Raw genomic sequence first — 22,113 nt, forward strand, 5'->3', positions numbered from 1 at the left:
ATATATATATATATATATATATATATATATATATATCTTTGCAATGATACACAAAGTTATCGTTAAACCCTCCCATTCTACAATGATGACTTGCTATACCTGTTCACCTCATCCGTTGAGTCATCGAACTTTATCATCCCTTGAGTATGAATTGTACATCTAGCCCCATCTAATTATTTATGACCAGATTAAGTCAAACACAAACATCCTGCCCGTCCCCAATTGATTACTTGGAATTGTTGCTGAATCCAAAACCAAGAATACTACCTTCTTTATAAACTATAGTCCCGCCTTTGTTCCTATAACAACCAAAGTTTTGCCCAATCAAAGCCTCTCTTTCACATGAAGACTCCACCCCCATTCACCCATTCATAGTATGTTACAACCGTGTAAGCAATGTGTATGATTAAATGTATAAAGAGAATTATAACATGCAGAGAAGAAGACTTGCATTCTGACGCTCGCAGAGAAAGGATAGCTCCCAAACACCTCTCGAATAAAATGCTCGCGAAAATATATTCAACTGTGTGCCACGATACTTCGTTGAACGTATCTCTGTAACCTAAATTGATCCCACTACACAGCATGGTGGAGACTTGCATTTTGACGCTCGAAGAGAGAGGATCGCTCCCAAACGCGTCTCGAATAATTAAAGTGCTCATCAAAATATACTCCACTGTGTGCCACGATACTTCATTGAATGTACCTCTGTAAACTAAACTAATCCCACTGCACAAGTAAATAATTAGGCCTATATTGATTCAAGAGAGATATTGCAATGGAAGAACATTCAAGCAAGCTAACATTAACAGGTTAATGATTATGTCATGGCGGAAAAAAGCCCAGTGGTATGATCTATGATGTCGCTTTATTGGAGTACAAAAGTTGTTTACTTTATACATGTATATCACCTTTGTTTGCATTTTTCTTTTCTGACTGCACGTCAGTCACCCAAGGGCGATCATAGCGACAGTACTTGCCTTCGGTCGATCATTTCAGTGATAAGTGAGGCTGAGACAATGATCGTTTTTTCTCGGGGACAGTGACGACACATAAGACAACACTTAATATTCGTTCTTCCGGCCAATTCTACGTGAGTTTGAGAGCGGTTTCTACCCCAGTGGTTACCGTATGCTGCCATGGCGCCTTGGGCAATTGATACAGGACATGCCGTGACAGTTTTCGCATTTTTCATGGTCTTAGGAAGTGCAGCAGCCCAGTTAGGTGAGTGCAGTGGGAACAATTGCTGAACTGTGCCATCCTTTGTCGTGTGACATCATTGAGGAAAATAGCATTACTATTACACAGCATTCTAATGCAATGAGTGAACTTAGATACGAATATCACGGATTCTTGTAATAATGAGGTCTGTTTTAAAATACACAATTCTGAGAAATTATTTCATTTTTCTTTCAGGGAGCTAGCATATTTGGCATGTTTTGTGCGGTCCCGAATATGAGTCTGTCTTCTTCCTTATTCGCAAGGATAGGCCAGCCTGATATCCTCTGGTCTTTTTGTTCTGTTCAACCGTCAATCTATCAAAGCGTTCCTTCCTTCCTTCCTTCATTAATTGATTTGCTTTATTTTAACAATTCAGTTTCAATCAAACAAACAGACAAACAACAACAACAACAAACCAACCAAAGAAAAGAAGAGAAGAGAACTGATTAATAGCTTACTATGCTACTAATTGGTCTATGGAAAAAAAAGAAAGTTCATATGACAGTATATTAGGTTTTCGCCTTTATTTTTTTTTTCAAATATTTTCTTCATGTCCCCCAAGTATGGCACGGTGTGATCTTTAATTTTTGCAACAAAATTGCCCAACAAAATACCAGTATGACTTCCTTTTGATTTTTTTATAGTGTGGCTCCATGTATATGTATACACATATATATATATATATATATATATATATATATATATATATTCATATATACATGTATATATTATATATACACTCAGCACACAAAAAAGAAAGCGAACACTTTTTCGAATTCATATTTTTCATAAAAGAGTTTGAGTATGTCAATGTAAATGGAAACCTTACGCATCTGAACACATTCATTTTTGTTCTCCAAGGCACAGAAGTAAAAATTGCAAGAATTGACATAATCATTGTCTTTCATTTGCAAATGCCCTTCAAGTGAACGATGAGAAATGAGTGACATGAATGAAGTAGCAAAAAAATAAGTTTTCGTTCTCTTTATCTCTTTGTGACCTCCAACAAAATCAAAGTGGGAACCAGAGGGGAAAATAAGAATTTTCTGTCAACTCAAATCTCAAATGAAATAAGGAGTAAGGGCACACAAATTATTAAATGAAGAGAATATCTTTATTTCATTCTTCAATTTAGTAATTTAAGAATTCATGAGACAAATTCCTAAACTAATTATTATTTACAATTTTTCAATTGATAAATCAATTCAAATTCCCACCATTTATGTCAGTATTACTCCTTCTCTCATTTCATTTGAATTTGGATTTGACAGAAGATTCTTCATTTTCCTCCGTTATTTTTAGCCTTTATTGATCTTTGGGCTCCAATAAATATCATCGAGATCACAGGTTTAATTTTGCAGCTTAATTCATGTGTTTTATTGTGTTTTATTGTGTTTTATTTGTCTTTTGTTCTCGTTGTTACATGGAAGAGCACTTACACATGAATGAGAACTTGTTCATTTTTGCAATCTTCACTTTTGTGCCTTGGAAGAGAAATATGAAGGTGTTCAGTCATGCGTAAAGTTTTTCCTTTTTATTGACCTATCAGGTTGAAAGCCAGTTAAATTACCTTTCATTTGGTGTAAAAAGTTAATCATTAACTTTTAACCAAAAATCTATAAGAAATATAAACTTGAAAAAGTGTTTACTTTCTATTATCTTGCTGAGCGTATCGGATAGGCCTATATCAATTGTATGTTTTGTGTGGGTGTGTGTGCTTGTGTTTGATATTCTCTAATACTTTCTCTCTTTTTCTTTACAATGCTTTATCTATAAAAGCAGATTAGAACCGAATCCCGCAATGGAAATTCTTAATTGCTGCATTAACTTGTAGCTTTGAGAAGAGAAATCATCATACTGGATATTTTGACAGAAAACATCCCTCCCTCCAGGGCCCTGTTTCATAAAAGTGTTCGTAAAGTTAGGCACGACTTTACGAATGACTGGAATATGCAGTGCCAATATGTGTGCCCATTTTTTCTTACGTTATAACAAAGTACGACCAAAATTGATATGAAAGCAAGTTGGTTCGATTCATTTTCAAATATCAAAGGTAATAGACTTTACAGTAACCTCTCATGGTCAGTTCTTCATTAAACCGACGTAGCCCCCAAACTACATGACCTGGATACTTTTCCATCCAGACTTCTTGACTAGGAATGCATCCTCTTGCAAATAAGTCATGCTAACATAAACAAAACAAAACTATGTGCACGAAGTTCAATTATAGGCAAATAGAGTCGATAAATAGTTGCATTCTTCTTCATAATGGTTATGAAAGAAAAATAATTCAAGTTTTCAGGACACTTACCCCTGAATGGTCCCAATTTCGGAATCGAAGTCGAGACTTGTTGTTGTTGTTATTATTTCATTGAAGGTCATACAGTAAGGCTGGTTTGATAGTATACAAATAATACACAGGTGAGAGTGAGTTAGTGGAAAATGGGTCGAAAACTAACAGCATTTTTCATGTACCTTTGTGGGTCAATATCAGTCAGCTACATGTAGCGCTCGCTCAAAAGTCAAGATGTCCGAAGATGTTCGTCCCAAACATTTAGGCACGTCGCACTCGGAAATCCCGCACATATAAGTACTGTACGTGTAAGCGTATACGTACGCCACATGTTACTAGTATGCACAAGAAAGGCCGGTTGGCAGCCCGAACTAGAAGTTGTTTACAGGATTGACAGCGCGTATAGTAGCGCGCGACGCACTTGTAACAACTGATTGAGTGTGCACTGCTAGTGTAAACATTGTGACGTCAGTGACTTTACGCTTTTTTGCAAGGCCGTGCAATAGTAAGAAATCATGCACGCACACGTGACTCATTTCAGCGCTTGCAATTGGCTACATTCTTGAACCCATTTTATAATACACAAATATTGACTGCTCTTGAGGATGATGGTGGAAATTATCATTCCCAAGGTGCTTTTCATACCGACCCTTCTATCACCCCTCGGCTAACGCCTCGGGTTGATATTTGTTTTGTATACCTCATCGTTTAAGACTAGGTCTAGCCCAACTAATAACTAGCTATGTCAAGATCTAGGGCTAGTCAAATACGAAGTAAATTCTAACACTAACGTTAAAACAGGCCATTAATGGCAGCGATCGCTTGCGTGGTTTTCGTACATTTCGTACAGACCCTACCAACGGCGTAGCCAGGATTTCATCTTAGGGGGGGCGGTTAGTCTGCGAGGGAGCGAAGCGACCGAGCCCGAGCGAGCGGAGCGAGCGAGGGGAGGAGGGTGTGGGAGGGGGGTGTCCCCCCTCCCACGGTAAGAACTTTTTGCATTTTGATGTTGTAAATGGTGCAATTTGATGCATGCTTTTGCGCGTTTTATCGACGTGAAACACTCCCACTTGTTTATGGTAGCAGTTTATTTTGATGTAGATTATTATTGACCAATTTGCCTATAAAATGGTATAATTTAGATACACTTCTTGTATTAATTCTTTTCACTGAATATCATGAACGCGACTGAACCCGAGCGAGCGGAACGAGCGAGGGGGTAGGGGAGGGTGTGGGAGGGGGGTGTGGGAGGGGGGTGTCCCCCCTCCCACGGGAAGAACTTTTTGCATTTTGATGTTGCAAATGGTGCAATTTGATGCATGTTTTTGCGCGTTTTATCGACGTGAAACAGTCCAGTTTGTTTAAGGTATATAGCAGTATATTTTAGTGTAGATTATTATTGAAGAATTTGCCTATAAAATGGTGTAATTTAAACACACTTCTTGTATTAATTCTTTTCATTGAATATCATGAAGGCAACTGAACACTAGCGAGCGGAGCGAGCGAGGGGGAGGGGAGGGTGTGGGAGGGGGGTGTCCCCCTCCCACGGTAAGAACTTTTTGCATTTTGATGTTGTAAATGGTGCAATTTGATGCATGTTTTTGCGCGTTTTATCGACGTGAAACAGTCCCACTTGTTTAAGGTAGCAGTATATTTTAGTGTAGATTATTATGGAACAATTTGCCTTTAAAATGGTGTAATCTAAATGCACTTCTTGTATTAATTCTTTTCACTGAATATCATGAACGCGACTGAACCCGAGCGAGCGGAGCGAGCGAGGGGGTAGGGGAGGGTGTGGGAGGGGGGATGTCCCCCCTCCCACGGGAAGAACTTTTTGCATTTTGATGTTGCAAATGGTGCAATTTGATGCATGTTTTTACGCGTTTTATCGACGTGAAACAGTCCCACTTGTTTAAGGTACATAGCAGTATATTTTAGTGTAGATTATTATGGAAGAATTTGCCTATAAAATGGTGTAATTTAAACACACTTCTTGTATTAATTCTTTTCACTGAATATCATGAACGCGACTGAACCTGGGCGAGCGGAGCGAGCGAGGGGGGAGGGGGGGGGGTGTGGGAGGGGGGTGTCCCCCCTCCCACGGTAAGAACTTGCATTTTGATATTGCAAATGGTGCATTTTGATGCATGTTTTTGCGCGTTTTATCGACGTGAAACAGTCCCACTTGTTTAAGGTAGCAGTACATTTTAGTGTAGATTATTATGGAACAATAACATTTGCCTTTAAAATGGTGTAATCTAAATGCACTTTTTGTATTAATTCTTTTCACTGAATATCATGAACGCGACTGAACCCGAGCAAGTGGAGCGAGCGAGGGGGAGGGGAGGGTGTGGGAGGGGGGTGTCCCCCCTCCCACGGTGAGAACTTTTTGCATTTTGACGTTGCAAATGGTGCAATTTGATGCATGTTTTTGCGTGTTTTAACGAGTTGAAACAGTCCCACTTGTTTATGGTTGCAGTATATTTTAGTGTAGATTATTATTGAACAATTTGCCTATAAAATGGTATAATTTAAATACACTAGTCTTCTTGTATTAATTCTTACACTGAATATCATGAACGCTGTCTGTTCAGCAATCAAGCAGAAAAAGCATGCACACGAGGGTATAGATAGGGGCATATCCCCTGCCACACGAAGGTGATTTTGCGTTTTCAGACCTGAAATTCAGCGATCTGGTGCAAAGTTTTGGTGCAATACTTTTTTATCGAAGTGTTAAAATCACGGAATTTAGCTCTTATTCCGAATGTGCACCATCTGTGTGTATGTATAAAGTCTAGTGAGGTAGAGCTTAGGGGAAGGGGGATTCCCCCTCCCGCACGCGGAGCTTTTGCGTTTTTAGAATTGAAATAAAGCGATCTGGGTATAGCCACAGTCTACTTCTATGCATGGCGGGGGGGGGGGGGGCGGGGCGGGCGAGCAGGGAGAAGGCGTTGGCGAGTGTTATCTCCACCCTTCCCTTCCGATGGAGCTTTTGCCTTTTTAAGGTTGAAATTGAGATATCTATCGTATACGCATATTTGATGGAATCAACATTTGGGAAATCACCAAAAAAAAAAAAAAAAAAAAAAAAGAATGGGGGGGGGGCTGAGGGAGGAAAGGGTCGATTAAAAGGGGAAATTCCCCTTATACATGAGGGAACCTTGAGTTTTCGGAATATAAGTGATAAGTCTTGTGCACTCAGAATTATTCATAATATTTTGTAAATCTAAAGTTGGTATACTTAGCTAGGGAAAGAGGTACAGAGGGGGAGGGTTTGGGAGGGGGACACCCCTCCCAAGCACGAGAGATTTTGCATATTTTGAATTGAAATTCAACGATCTGGTGCACACTTTGAGTGAAATATTTAAAAAATATATATCTTATTTGATGAAAGGTTGCAAAGGAGACCCGCTTCATGTGCATACAGTATACACGCATTTTTTTTTTCCGCCTCCCAAATCCCCGGTCCAAATCTTAGGGGGGGCGACCGCCCCCATCGCCCCCCCCCCCCCCTGGCTACGCCAGTGGACCCTACCCAGTACTCATGCGGCCTTCTGCGAGCTCCTGCATAAATCTTGGCAGAAGATTACAGCAATACAGTATGTTATTATCTAGCTTCCCGTCGCTCGTGTTTTAATTCGACATTTCCAACATGTTGAGATTTGTCTCTGCTTCGGGATCCCAAGAAATCCTGCAGACAAAGTGTACGATCTTTGATTCAACTCACTTCAAATAACGGAGGAGCACTCGATCGCCATGCCATGTTGAAACATGCCTGCTGTGCGCTAGTGTGATGATTGTGCATGTGTACGATGCGCGTAGTGAACGTCCTTGGAGGGGTTGCGGACACCGTGCGCGAAGTCTAGTATACTTTTTATTTGTACAAAAGTCGCGGAGGGTTTACGAATCATTCACGAGGGTTTTGACTTACTATCACGAGGGTTTTGCCTTTCTATCACTTACATGAAAACCCTAAGGCAAGATAGACGGGACTACACCTTGTCACATGATATATTTTTGACCAATCAGTGATAAGAATCTCACTTATGAGGTATATAAAAAAATAGGCATCGTGGCGGTTTCTTCAGCTATGACAATCTTGCACTCTCTCTTTGTAACATATGTTGTTGAATCTTACGAATTTGGGAATTATTTTCATTATTTGTCGATACTTGTATCTTATTGTCTAAATATGATAGCTATAAATAATGACTTTCAATATAGGGTTTGATGAGCGTAAGACACGATTATGTCATGCTATTGTCGAAGTTTTTTGTTCATACACAGAAGATACAGTCCGTCTGGTCGGCGGAACCAGCAGGTTCGAAGGACGAGTCGAGATCCTTCGCGGCTCCCAATGGGGTACGGTGTGTGATGATAACTGGGGCTTGAACGACGCGCGGGTGGTTTGCAGACAGCTCGGCTACGGGGACGCCATCACTGCAACGACAAATGCCTACTTCGGCCGTGGGAGTGACAGCCAACCCATTCTCATGGACAACGTGGCGTGCAGTGGGTCTGAGAGAATGTTGGCCGACTGCTACTTCCGCGGACGGGGGAACCACGATTGCAGCCATAGGGAGGACGCAGGGGTGATCTGTTCTTACGCTGGTGATTTTTACTGAAAATTGATGTAACGACTACTGGTAAACAATTGTATATTCAAGGCAGGCCTCAGGGATACCTCTGTGTTCAAATTAAGCTTCACCAATTAAATGAAATTATACAAATATAATGCCAGAAGTGCCATTATTGTTGCAATTAAGGTAAGAAGTATTATTTTGATTTTTCTTTGACTGTCTGGGGGAATGGGGGACGTGCTCTTGAATAATGAATGACAAAGAAAGGGATAAAAGCAGTCAAACCGGTATTACTGGCATTAGGGTAAACAGTATTATCATATTACTGTGATATATATATATATGTATATATATATAAGATGTATACATAACAAAAATGTATATCTTAACGATAAGATCGAAAAGAATAGGCCTATCGGAACATCCATACTTAGGGACGAATTGAGATTACATTTTGCAAGAATATCCCAAGCAAATTACCAAGTATAGTTGTCTTCATTGTGAAGTCATTAGAAACTTTTGATAATAACACTGGCGGAGGCGTGTGTGTGTACAGGATTTAATCATATCAATGTGAATCATGGCAAAAGAGGTAATGATATGTACGAAGAGGTAGTGAGTATTATTACCTCTTTGATCTCGACCAAAGTCGAGGGTACGTTGCGTGAGGTACGAAAAGGGGTTTACGACCATTACGGTAAGTCTTAGTCGACAGGCTCTCTCGCTACCAGGAGACCTCCGGATGATTTTTTTTTCAGACTTTTATATTTGAACAACTATGAATTAGCTATACAGAGTACAGAGTTTCAGAATTTATAATGATTGGAATGAAGAATAAGAATGTTTTCAAAATTTATAACAAAATGAAATGAACAAGGATGGTGACATGACAGCCTCACCATACGAATGGATGAGTTGGAACTCAAGGAAGCAGAACAAAGAAGAAGGCGTGCATAGATTATACGCAGGTGAACTTGCAAGCAAGCTATGATATCATACAAAATATTGTAATGGAATTACACTGCTACATTTCTGTAATATGTGAGACTCTTTGTCATCATTATTGTCAGTGTAATTCATTTAAGGTTTTTCAAAGTATTGGTTTCTCCGCTCAAGGACCACGATAAATTCCACATATCTAGCCTAAACATGGAGCTGTCGATTTATGTACTACATTTACCGCCCCTTTAAAGGTATTAGCCCACATTTGCAAACCCAAGAAAATCAAAACTACATAAAACAGGTCCAATATGACTTCAAGTACAAGTTATAACAGTAACATACCTCACCTGTTGCTCTTTGTCTATACCATTCGATAAAAGAGAGAAAATCATCGTTTTAAAATCAATTTTCAAAACGGGTCAACCCGACCCAAAATCGAATTACGAGCGCGGGCTAGCTACGTACATGTAACTTACACATGTATCGCATGCATGTAGTACGTACGTGGACCGGAGCTAGCGAGCGTTATACGCATGCATACGGTGCATTTTCATTTATTTTTATGAAAGTAATGGACTAATTGGAACGAAATTTTGCACAGGTGTTACTGCAATCATACCCAAACTCCATGCTATGAGACAAATTGCTGCAGGTTTACAAATGTGGGCTAATACCTTTAAAGATGCAATTTGAATAGCTCAGGTAATTAATTCCCTCCTCCTTTCCCTCTCTCTGGTTGTCGGTGACGCGATCGTCATATAACGAAATGAAAGATTTTCGGTAAGATTTAGGATCGGTAAATGACTATTCTTCCAAGTACGGCGTGCCATTTGCAAAGATTGGTGCGTGTTTGGATTCTTTCGAAATGTGAGATCACATTGATAATCGTATCATAAAAGCTACTGCGGTACAGACAGGGATACAACTGAATATATGATATGAGCTTACCCCATTCTAGTTGAGAACAATTCATCATGTAGCTGTTAAACAACCATAGCATAATTTTCTTGATATCCACATACTTCTTCATTGCTCTCCTCTGCGTGAATCATAATGATCTATTTCGTACTTTCTCCCTTCCTTACCTCGTGACTGGTGTGTATGTTGCATGATATACTAGAAATATACAATCAGAACTATACAGTTGCCACCCAAGGGAGATGAAAAGAATGGCCGTTATAGACAGGTTATCTGACTTTTTGAGCGTACTGCCTACAATTTACGTGTATTATCATGGATACATCTATTAGTACAAACATGTACATGTATGTGTATAATATGCATGCACGTGTTTCATGAATTGAACATTGCCGGTATTGATCAAGTTCTTGTACGGTATAGCATGCGCACTGGCCCCCATCTCACTAGGAAGGAGACCATGGCGACCATGGCGATCAGTGAAAAAGTCACACATCGTGGCACGATCGCCGTCCGTCTCCATTTTTGGCCTCCTACGGTTTCTCTACGCTCAACCTGCGCTGTAGGCGATCGCGCCACGATGATAATACGACTCTGCCACGTTGTTGACGCATTTCCAGGCCGACGAGACGCGCTGCTTCTACGATCGGAGCGACAGTGATATATTAACTCCGGGCTCATGCTACGATCTCAAGCGATCATGGTATAAAATGGGTTTTATGATTGAATTTCTTCAGGCAGATGTCAGTGTCAAACCAACATGGATATGCAGGATATGGTTTCACCCTTACATCTTAGCATTGTAGAACACACCAGGTAGAACCTGATGTGAAATTTCACTATTAGTTATCATGGTTAACATCCATTCAATTAAAATGGTAAAATGTGTATGTAATATCAAAGAACCGGCTTACGAGCAAACTACAAATCGTATTCTACAGTGAGCCAATTCAATGAGAATGAATTTGAAAAGAATCTCCTTTCATTGACTTGCAATGGTATATGACAAACAAACAATTTAATAAACAGAGTAGATTCGTCCTGAGTATACGTGGAAAAAGGAAATTTGTACGCTTTTCTCCATATCCACCTCCCTGGTCTGGTGCATTATCTCTTTTTTTTTGGGGGGGGGGGGGTTATGGTTAGTTCCTGTTACGTAATACTGTAAAAAGTGGTAATTTTCATGGGCGATGGGGCCGCTTTCAATGCGCCTGAGTTACGCTTTACGCGTTGCTACCCCGTCAGAGCTATATGAATGTTGCGCTTTTAATGCGCTGGTGAGGCGATTGTGATACGCTCTAAAACCACCGCGCTCTCACTACGGAAGTTTTGGACATGTTCAAAACTTGGCGGCGACCATGGCGATGGTAGCGACCCTCCTCGCTTCTGAACCGCTCAAGATACGATGGAGAAGATTTAAAGCGATCAAGCCACGTCCGCCGCGCTTTGTCGATTTTTGATGATCGTAGCGGAATCGTCGTCTAGTGAGATGGGGGTATGCTGAATGATGGGTGGATGCAGCAGTGCTGATCGGCACGGTTGCAAAGTAGAAAAACATGCTGAATTGTCCGCTCGGTTTGGACTCCGTATTGGTCTATGGCTGTATAGACAGGTTAAATCTACCGAGGGAAACAAAATTGGTGGTCGCTGGTCGCGTTTGCAGGTGACTGGTATGTACAGGGTCTTTAACAGGGCTTATTTCTCGGGGGATTTTTCAGTGGCCGCATACGGCAGGTGGCCGCTATGGACAAAGTGTCCGCTTTAGGCGAGTTTGACTGTATTCTGAAACAAACCTATCAACAATATACTATTGAAACGAACCTGACGTGGTGAACAGTGTACCAACCTTCATTGTCACTTTTGTTTTATTTAATTTTGTCTCATGGTGTTGGCTGTGTGTGTGTGTGTGTGTGTGTGTGTGTGTGTGTGTGTGTGGTTGTAGCTATTATTGTTAGTGTTATTGTTATATTTCAGAGGATGGAGCAGTCCGACTTGTTGATGGATCCGGCAGTCACGAAGGGCGTGTCGAGATCTTCCACAACTCCGAGTGGGGCACCGTTTGCGATGACTCCTGGGGGGTGAATGAGGCAAATGTCGTGTGCAGACAACTAGGCTACGAGAGCGCCCTCAGCGCAGAGATATCGGCATACTTCGGCAGAGGTCGAGACAACCAGGCGATCTTTCTCGATGATGTGGACTGCGACGGGGATGAAGAGGAGCTAAGTGAGTGCGACAGTGATGGGTGGGGAAATAACAACTGCCACCACGGAGAGGATGCAGGGGTGATATGCAGGCATGACGGTAAGCCAAACGAATGATTATCACTTTTTTCCCTTTTCTTTCAGCAACTTAACTCACGGGCGTTGAGATCGTAAGTGAAAAAGTGTGAAAACGACTTGTGCTGTGAACAACATCATCGACGCTCGAATGTTCCAACGACATTGTCCATTGTATACGGTGTTTTTGGGTGTTTCTAATCCATATAGGGTTGACTGGAATATGAAAGTCTAGAAAGCTAACGAGTAAGTCCTTTTAAAAACCACACTCGTCCCAGAAATAATCCACATTGAGCAATCCAAAAGGAAGGAACTAGAACCTCTAACCACTCGAGGCTTCAAAATGCACCTTTCGTTTTGCACCAACACTCACAATTACTTATACAATATGTTATATGTTATATACAATATACAATATGTTCGCTTTTTCTCGAGGGGTGGGCTGTTTCTCTGGTAAAACAACAACAGGATTGAGTAAATGGATAAGTTTTCAGCAAGGATTTAAACATATCAACCTTCTGAAAGCGCCTTCATTAGCGTCAAAAGTCCTTGAAGTCACCTTCAATTCTCAGGTCTGATGAATATCAAAACAATAATTTCCTGTGTTCTGCACACTGCGCGAGGTGAATACACCCTTTCTTCACCCCGACACAACACTCTTCACCCCGACACAAACTTTCTATCTTGCTCCTACACCACTACTTCGTATATGCACTGCAGAATCGGGGGGGGGGGGGGCACACATCCCACATCCAACAAATATGGCAGCGGGGTGTCTTCAGTCTATAGCGTATATGTCTCTCAAGTCCTTTTTTTTTCTTCAAATAAAATTAACTTTTGTCTTAACTAATATTCCACACGACGAGGACCTTGTCTCATACATGTGTGTGTTTGGGGCAAAATGTCGTCATAAGATTTCCTTTCGTCAAAACATCTTTTGACGTTTAGACCCCATGATTTGTGGAAAGACATTGTCATCTTATTTTCATTATTGCCTTCAATGCTTTTAATTTGCAATTTGTTTTATGTGATGGTGTCGTAGACATCTTTCTCTATGTTGTTCACACGCATTTACCGTCGTGGCCGTGATCTAGCTGAAGAAGGGGAACTCCGAATTGTTGAAGGAACGAAGTCGTCCAAAGGGGTATTGGAAATCTACAACGGAACTTCCTGGGGTAATATCTGCTTCGATGGATGGACCTTAAACAATTCAAAGGTCGCATGCCGCCAACTAAGATATCAGGAAGTTGACGGAGCTCACAGGTACACATTCGGCTATATTGGATCGGGACCGTTCTACTTATGGAACGTAGGCTGCTCCGGTAACGAAGATGAGCTTTCGGACTGCGCCAACGTGGTGTGGGGTGATTACAGCCACTGCTCGTATGAAGTGGGTATAGCATGTTCCTATACTGAAGTCGAGTCTACAACAGTTCAACCCACCACCACTACCATGCCTACCACCATCTCCAACGGTAAGCAAGCAATAACGTGCAATAGACTATAATTATGTTCTTTAAGAGGAGATTTAGACTGCGGTTTACTCTTGCTTACTATAGTTGAGACGCATTTGACATGTATTTTCCGTTAGAGATAAAGATACGAAAGACATAGACACAGTTACAACTTCATGGAAAATAGCAGAAAAAGGTTATCTTGATGGAGGAGTAACCATATATTTAAAGCAAGGCTTTGATTATTTTGTTAAGTGTCGTAAATTATATGAACGATATAGGCAGATAGGCAAATAGTGTCGTAGTCTAGCCCTTCAAATTTATAAACTGATGAAATCTTCGATTATCTAAAACATTTATAACACAATCCTGTTTTAACGATAAAGGTTGATTTATGTAAGTGCAATTCAATTCTTTTGCATAAGGTTGTTCTAGATATCATATCATCTGGATCACTAACTTGTATTATCAGTCCTAAACTGTATCAGGGCAATTACCTCCGGCTAAAGATTGGTTAGTGTTAGGGTTAGAGTAAAGATTAGGGTTAGGGTTAGTGTAGTGCTGACGTTTGGTTAGGGTTGGGATTAAGTTCAGGACTAGGATTAGGATTAGGGGAAGGGGAAGGGTCTGAGGTAATTGTCCCGGGGGGTAATTGTCTTAGAACAGTCCCTGATTATTTAGTTATGTTATCCGTTTATCTAAATCAGGCACAGTTCTATCAGACATTTCTGATCATTATCATATTTCTATTTTATTTCCATTGCAAGTTTGAAATTTACAATGAATAAATTGATTAGAGTTTAAAATGGCTCCCACCAAATTGACTAGTTTACAAAATGGCTAATTTAAATGGAAGTTGGCCAGTTTAAGTACTGCTGATTGGACAGAAGTATGTGCTTCGTCAGATTCTAATGCTTCATATAACAATTTCGTGAATATTTTAATTTCCCATTTCTATGAAAATGTTCCGTTTGGTAACATTTCCATGGGTTTTTAAGCTTACATAGTGCGTTCGAGTAATTGAAAATAAAAATATGGATGTAATAAAACGAAACGAATTACCTCAGTTAGATACATTTCTTACTAAAATACCCCAAATTTAACGGTTGTTTAACAAATTAGATATTGTAATCAGTTAGCCTTATTCAATCATGATTTAAACACTAGTAAAAATACCTGAAAATTAAATAACACGGCACTTAATCATCCTAAGTCATACGTTACTAATATCAAACATAATAATGAGGATATTAATGACACAGGATGATTGCAAAAGCATTAGACTTTTATAAGCATTAATAACGTTCTGTCGCAAAATATGGGGGCATTATCCGTTGATCCTTTGACTCACATTTTGTTGTTGTTTCTGATCAATGGTGTAGTTCCGGAGAGCGTGAAAATCTCGACGGTTATCCCCTTATATAAAAAGCTTGACAAAGAAGACATGAATGATTACAGATTACATCATAACTTGTATTTTGACAGATCGTTTGAAAAAAAAAGTTCGTTGACTCCAGGGCTATAGATTTTATCAATTGCCATGATTATTTTGCTTTCTTGTTCTCAGTTTGAGCTTCGTCGAAATCATAATACTTCTCATGCAGATTTTACTTTTATAGACTTTTCCTAAGTAATCGGAAATTATTATCGCATATTTTGCGTTTTCTTGGACTTCTCTATATTTAGACTTATGGTACTGTCAACTTCAATGTCGCTATTTATCAATTAGATTTTATGGTTTCAGAGCGAATGCTTAGAGTGATTAAAGAACTTTGTCAGCAAATGAAACATCCCATCAATTGTGATGGTCTCCATGGACACCGATGGAAGGCTTCTTAATGCTCTATGATCTATCATTTGTTATCAATGTTTTACCAAATTCTTCAAACAGTCTTTGTTATCTTTTTTTTTTTGCCGACGAATCCATTTTTTTCGTCACTTTGATCCAAATGTTTTCATAGATACAGTGAATTCAGAATCGTATAGATTATCAGATTGCATCAAGTAACACGATTAACACAATTATAGAAAAGTAAATTCATTAACATTTTCTAGGCTTAATTTTGGACCATGAATGACAAAAACCGCACATTGATAGTGAATGCCTTACTATTTACAGAAATGTATACGTGTTGTCAACAAAATGAAGACTTCTTGTTTCCCTAAACATGTTTTCATTAATGCTATGTACTCTACTTTGATTCTACTGTATCTGAAGTATGGAGTACTTGCTTCGAGAAACAGATATTCCAAGTATTTAGATTGATTTTTACTCCTGCAAAAGAAAATAATTCGCATCATCTGTGAAGTTCCTTCTAGACCACACACTGATATACGGAAGCCCATTCGTGCCACGCAGGGTAAAACTTTCAGTGGAGCTAACTGGCGGCCGCCACTTAATTATCTGGCGGCCACCAGATAATTATCGATATCGATATCGCTAAACGATAATCAAGTGGCGGCCGCCACTTGATTATCGTTTAGCGATATAGATAATATCGATATCGATAATTATGTGGCAGCCGCCAGATAATTTTCTGGCGGCCGCCATTTAATTATCGTTTAGCAATATCGATATCGATAATTATTTGGCGGCCGCCAGATAATTATCGATATCGCCAAACGATAATTAAGTGGCGGCCGCCAGATAATTATCTGGCGGCCGCCACTTAATTTTCTGGCAGCCGCCAGATAATTTTCCTGAGTGGCACGAATGGGCATCCGTACTGATGTAATTATTTTCTGAAAGTAGAATTCACACGATAAATGATATATATTAATTTTCAGTCTGTCAATTTACGTATGAACTAAACAGTGATGTTTTATCACATCTTTTTGATACATTGTTTTTTAAAAAAATCCATCTATAAATACCATCCATAAATCCATCCCTAAATTACAAGTGAATTATCGTCAGTTACAATCGAAACGCGCAAAAAAAAAAAAAATCAGTTTTGTCTCCAGCGTTCCCTGTATTTTGGAATTCCTTGGAAAATAGCATAGAAAATGTAGTTAGTCTTACTAGCTTCACACTAAAGTTAAAGAAATCTCTTTACTGATCTACAAAATCTCATCAAGGCACATCGCTGTTGACATCAGATGATAAATAGTATACATTTTTTTTTTCCACTCAGACACAAGAAATATCTTCCTGAGGGGCCAAAAACATTTTCAGCGCTTGGAAATCATGTACCACTTAATTCTTTTCGCAAACTTCTCGAATGTCTTATATTTGCTTTGTTTATACTGTCTTTAAAGTTTCCGTCTTCTCTCACCCTTCCCCTTTACATCAATATCGCATTTTTATCCCATATTGGCATATATGTGGAGAAAGGCTTATTTATATTTCTCTGCTTTTTTACTAATCCTGCGATATACAGCACTCTCCTCCATTTCCAACAGTCTACCTAATTACCCATCCTACCAATTAATGCAACGTCAATGGTTTTGCTATCTTATCACACAACATATTTGAAATAATTGTATTGTCTTCCATGATTGTGTATATTTTTGTTGGAAATGGAAAAATAGATGAAATAAAATGAAATGAGAAATTGAGATAGAAAGCGAGAGATGTGTGACAGATGGAGAGAGACCAGGACAGACCAAAGAATATGGACATCTTAAGTAGGTGACATCTGAGTTCCCATCGAACTCTCAGCTTGCCCCCAAAATTACAAGTGGTCATCATATTTTACTCCAACATCAAACAGCGGAAGAAGGCGATCTTCGTCTTGCTGGCAGCAGTTGGTCGAGCCGCGGACGAGTTGAGATCTACCACAACAACGAATGGGGTACTGTGTGCGACGACGGATGGGGCCAAGAAGAGGCAGAAGTAGTTTGTAGACAACTCGGTTTTGGAGATGTTATCTACTCCAGCGAGTCTTTCGGGGCCGGAACTGGCCCTATCCATTTAGATGACGTCAGCTGTGTGGGCACTGAATCTCGTCTGTCGTACTGTTCCCACCGTGAGCCCTGGGGTTCGAACAACTGTGGGCACCACGAAGATGTCGGTGTGCGATGCAGCACTTACACTTATGGTGAGTATGGAAGCGTGAAGGCGACTTGTTGAAACAATCTTGGTTGCCTTGTTCTGCCTAGAGGGCGCAAGAAGGGACTTATCATAAATCATCTATAGGTGTCCTGTTTGAAATGGATAGACGCCCTTGCCCAGAAGGAATTTTCCTAAGTTGCCTCTTGCCTTCTCTTGCCTTCTCTTTTGGAGCAACAGCGATGTAAGAGAAACCCGGCCCTCCATATCGCAAATTAGAAAAAGAAAAATGTTGCCTCTCCTCTCTTCTCTGCTTGTGACTTTTTTTTCTGTCTTGACTCGTATTGCCTGCCGGAGCCAATTCATAAGAGATAAAATGTTAATCGTTAATATCAGGTAAAACAAACAATATGTTCCGGAACTTTTTTAGTCATTTTAAATGAATTAATGAGTAAAGAAATACAAGTATTTTTTGAATTGATATCTTGGGCCGCTTCATGTATTTATACTTTCCATATTTCTTGAACCTGTCACGATATTGGAGATCTCATCGATTCTGCATTAAAAAAAAAGAAATGGGGCGGTGTACTAGAAATACAAGAGGTATCGCGCCTAGGCCATTTACACGCATAGCACGACCTCCAGCAAGAAAATTTCTGTCGACCATCGACAACCAAGCGGCAACCAAAACCTCAGATGTTTGAGCAGTGCCTGGTTGCTGACCAATTCTATACTAGTAACCTCCCTGTTGCCAATCAGCTGTCGACCATCTTTTACAAACAACTTGACAATCGGTTGGAGAACGCTTTGTGATCGTTTTGCAACCCCCTCCCTAAGAAACAAAAAAAAATTGATGTGCAAAAGGTTTGCAAATGGTCCGCAAATGGTAGGCAAATGGTTTGGGACTTTATGAAGACAACTAGATATCACCTGCCGATTAGTTACAGATTTTCGTTTTAGGTCACCAACAATTACTACAGGATTATAATGATGTAAGCCCCTGGACACATACTCTAGAAAAACGTTTCCAGTACGGTATTTGTTAAGTTGTACATGTAAACTGACAGGCAGTCACTAGGCAAATGGTTCGCAACCACATTTATATAGCAGACAATAGGTTGATAACTGGTTACCGATCAAGCAACCATTCTACAACCGCTTACTGACCAATTTATGACCCGTCACCGGTCAAGGTTTTCGATGGATTATCGAAACCCTTCAGCCGACAAATACGAGTTTGTATACTGGTGACAACCGTTTGCTGACTTCCAGAAAATAAATATAAAAAAAAAATATAACACTTCCAGCAACATATTGCCGACGAGATGTCGTAGAATGGTCTTCGCTTATGTGTGACTAGGGCTTTAAAAGAGTTTTTACATCTTCCATTTCACGCGTGGCACTACGCATTTGTTTTGTAGCGTGAGGCTTCTACATTCTTGGCTTCGAACATTGATGATTGGAAGGATACATAAATCAAAAGCTTACAGGTTCTGAGAGTAGTCATCACTTACATTTTGTTAATGCACCTCTAAATTACTTACATAATATGCATACTATGTAATGATGCTTCACCGCATACTTCATTTGTATCGGAGTGAGTTTGAATAACCAATCATCGGCAAAGTATGACTTTTGTTTTGAACTTTTTTTGGGCACAACTTGCATTTTCCCCATTGCGATGTCATCGCCATAGACACCGAGGGCGACGTTCGTCTTGTTGACGGAAGTTCCTCGGACCGTGGTCGAGTGGAGATCTATCATAACAACGAGTGGGGCACGGTGTGTGATGACGGCTGGGGTGAAGACGAGGCAGAGGTCGTCTGTCGCCGGCTTGGTTACGTCAGCGTCGTCTCTGCTAATGTGTACTACGGACAAGGGAGCGGGCCTATCCACCTCGACGATGTATCTTGCGACGGATACGAGTGGTCACTGTCGTCGTGTTACCACAGGCCTTGGGGTAAAAACAACTGCGTTCACAGTGAGGATGTCGGAGTCCATTGCTCGTACTCTGGTGAGTCTGGCCACTTCGCAAGCATTATTCAGGATGACTTGTACCGCACAGGTGGTACTCTGGGCATGGTTTTATTCTCTCCCAAATAACTGATTGAATAACAATTTATTACTTGAATGTTGTAGCTCAAGTCAATTCAATGCAATGCAATTGATATTTTCAAATCATGGGGTGGAACACCCTCGTCAGCCGAAGGCTGGTTTTCACAGGGATCCACAAAGGTCTTTCTTTCTCAAGTTGTATATACACCATTTCTACACAAATTTAATGAGCAATTGCAAACACGTTCACTTTCAATAAAAGATGCAAAAAAGATACGTAATAACGCTTGGTAAACACGCGAATGAGATTCTCTGTACGAGTTTTTTTTTTTTTCGTCACCAAACATTACTATATACATCATTTGTGCTCTTTCTTTTATTATAATGAACTTTATGAGTTCCAATTTATTCATGAGAAACTAACATTTCCGGTTTAACGATGACATATTTGGATCCACCTTACGCAGAAGAAGGCATGGCTGGATGGCTGATTGGGGTTATCGTCGTGTGTTCAGTCTTTGGCTTCACGATCATCCTCACTATCATCGGAACTGTGTGCTCGGCATCCAGCCAGAAGCGACGACGTCAGTCACCAACCGTGTTTTCCGTCAGCGGGAATCCCACCGCCACCACCGACACGGCAGCGGCCCGAGGTGGCGGTGGATACTATAACAGGCAAGACGCACCTCCCTACTCGGCACCGCCACCCAGTTATGCCGCAGTCATGTCCTCGCCGAGCAACAATGGTGTGAAGGGTCCTCAGGGGTTCATGTACGTACCGTATCCACCAGGTCAAACGGCGTCGCCGGCAGTGACAGGTCCTCCTGCTGGAGATCGTGGTCCTACTAACACTGCAACTGCTACTGCATTCAGTGTTAGTTCACCAACTGGTTCTCCGGGTGATACTTCATTCAATGCCTCCGGCATTGAAGTTGGGGCGAATGCGAATGGCCAACAACATTAGAATTCAAAAACATAAAAACAGGCTTTAAATGTTAAAATATTGCTTTGCGATTTCCGGGAATTTTAGAATTTTGAATCTTCAGAAGCGTGCAAGAGATGTGGAATAGTGTTCCAAATGACATTAAGCACTGTGTTTCTATGTTTGTATTCAAGAGAAAACATACAGAATATAATTTTATTGTAAAATCATCTATTTTCAATACTAGTGCCTTCCTGTAATATACTCCTTATTATTGATGTTATTATATATCACTAGTTTTTATTTTGTTTTGTTTTGCATTGTATTGTTTTGTCTTAGTGTTAACTATAATTGTTACCTTGTAATTGGGGGAAGCCTTAACAGGTCAATGTTTGTTGCTTCTTCCTCCACACTCTGTTTGCATATAATTGCCATATGTTGTCCTGTATTTTCATTTTTCTTTACTAGTTGTACAACTTGTGGAAATGAAACGAAATGAAATTGTGAATATTGAACATTCAAACACATTAAAAGGAATATTTGTAAGGAGGTACTGAATTTCGTTTTCACCAGCCTAGTGCAACGATACTTTTTATTCTTTAACCACTCCGAGACTTGCCCCCCCCCATAAGAAAAGACGGACAGAGAGACTCTGCATATAAAAAAAATAAATAAAAAGAAGCAAATATCAACTGTGTATCCCGACTCCACACCCCACTCGTAAGTAAGTGTAAAAAGTAAGTAAAGTAACTAGTAAGTGTAAAAGTATACAAGTGTCTCACACATCTGTGAATCACATAATGCCGGTTTGACAAAAATTGAGACTAAAGTACGACTGAGTTTGACGACCATCATATTATCTTAACAGCATATAAAGTGCTTTGATTTGTTCGTAAAATATGAATATGAAAAAATTTATGAGTCCTGAAAATATCAACTTGTATCATTGAAAACGAATTACGAGCTTGTGTTTATGACGTTCTCATTCACTAAAAACAACTGATGATTTTGGATGTTATTATTGTTCCGAAGGTTATTGATTAGACAAGATATGATATCGAAAGTGATCATCTTTTAGATAGTTCAAGATAATTGAAAGGAAACTAAACTTTGCAAAACAGAGATATGGAAGAAAGAGAAAAAAAAAGAAAAAAAAAAGATATCTAGAGAGAAAGAAAAGAACGGAAATGCCTGGCAGGGGTTAGGTACACGAAGACTAGTGAAAGTTGCATAACAACTTAAGGAGAAGCAGATATTGGGCTTGCGAGTAGTTTCTCTATTTATAGAAAGCAAGCTCGTTCAACATGTTAAACTGATGAGCAAAACCCTCGTTAAAACAAGAAATATCAAAAAAAATAAATGGATCTGTAGTAAAATCAAAGACATCTTTGCCCCCGAGGACATCTGGGCTAGCATCTAAAAATCCCCCTGCGCTCTTTGTCACTGGTTTAAAGTTTGAAG

The 22,113-nt window shown here is 39.9% G+C and overlaps 1 protein-coding gene across 1 annotated transcript; it reads left to right on the plus strand.

Annotated features, from left to right (window-relative positions):
- Nucleotides 1–976: 976 nt before the first annotated feature.
- On the plus strand, nt 977–20,694 carry LOC139739955 (scavenger receptor cysteine-rich domain-containing group B protein-like). Its single transcript, XM_071650553.1, has 7 exons — nt 977–1,224; nt 7,802–8,125; nt 11,929–12,255; nt 13,325–13,705; nt 17,398–17,724; nt 19,372–19,689; nt 20,198–20,694. Exons 1-7 carry the CDS (start codon nt 1,140–1,142, stop codon nt 20,692–20,694), a joined length of 2,259 nt encoding a protein of 752 aa, XP_071506654.1. The 5' UTR covers nt 977–1,139.
- The last annotated feature ends 1,419 nt before the right edge of the window (nt 20,695–22,113 follow it).

The sequence above is a fragment of the Diadema antillarum genome, unplaced genomic scaffold (genome assembly GCF_040938485.1).
Source record: "Diadema antillarum isolate AM-2024a unplaced genomic scaffold, OU_Dant_1.0 seq00000822_RagTag, whole genome shotgun sequence".
Taxonomy (NCBI): Eukaryota; Metazoa; Echinodermata; class Echinoidea; order Diadematoida; family Diadematidae; genus Diadema; species Diadema antillarum.

Coding starts and splice junctions, on each gene's coding strand:
- LOC139739955 (XM_071650553.1), top strand. CDS start 1,140: ATGGCGCCTTGGGCAATTGATACAGGACATGCCGTGACAGTTTTCGCA. Junction 13,706..17,397: donor GCCTACCACCATCTCCAACG/GTAAGCAAGCAA, acceptor AACATCAAACAG/CGGAAGAAGGCGATCTTCGT. Junction 17,725..19,371: donor ATGCAGCACTTACACTTATG/GTGAGTATGGAA, acceptor TCATCGCCATAG/ACACCGAGGGCGACGTTCGT.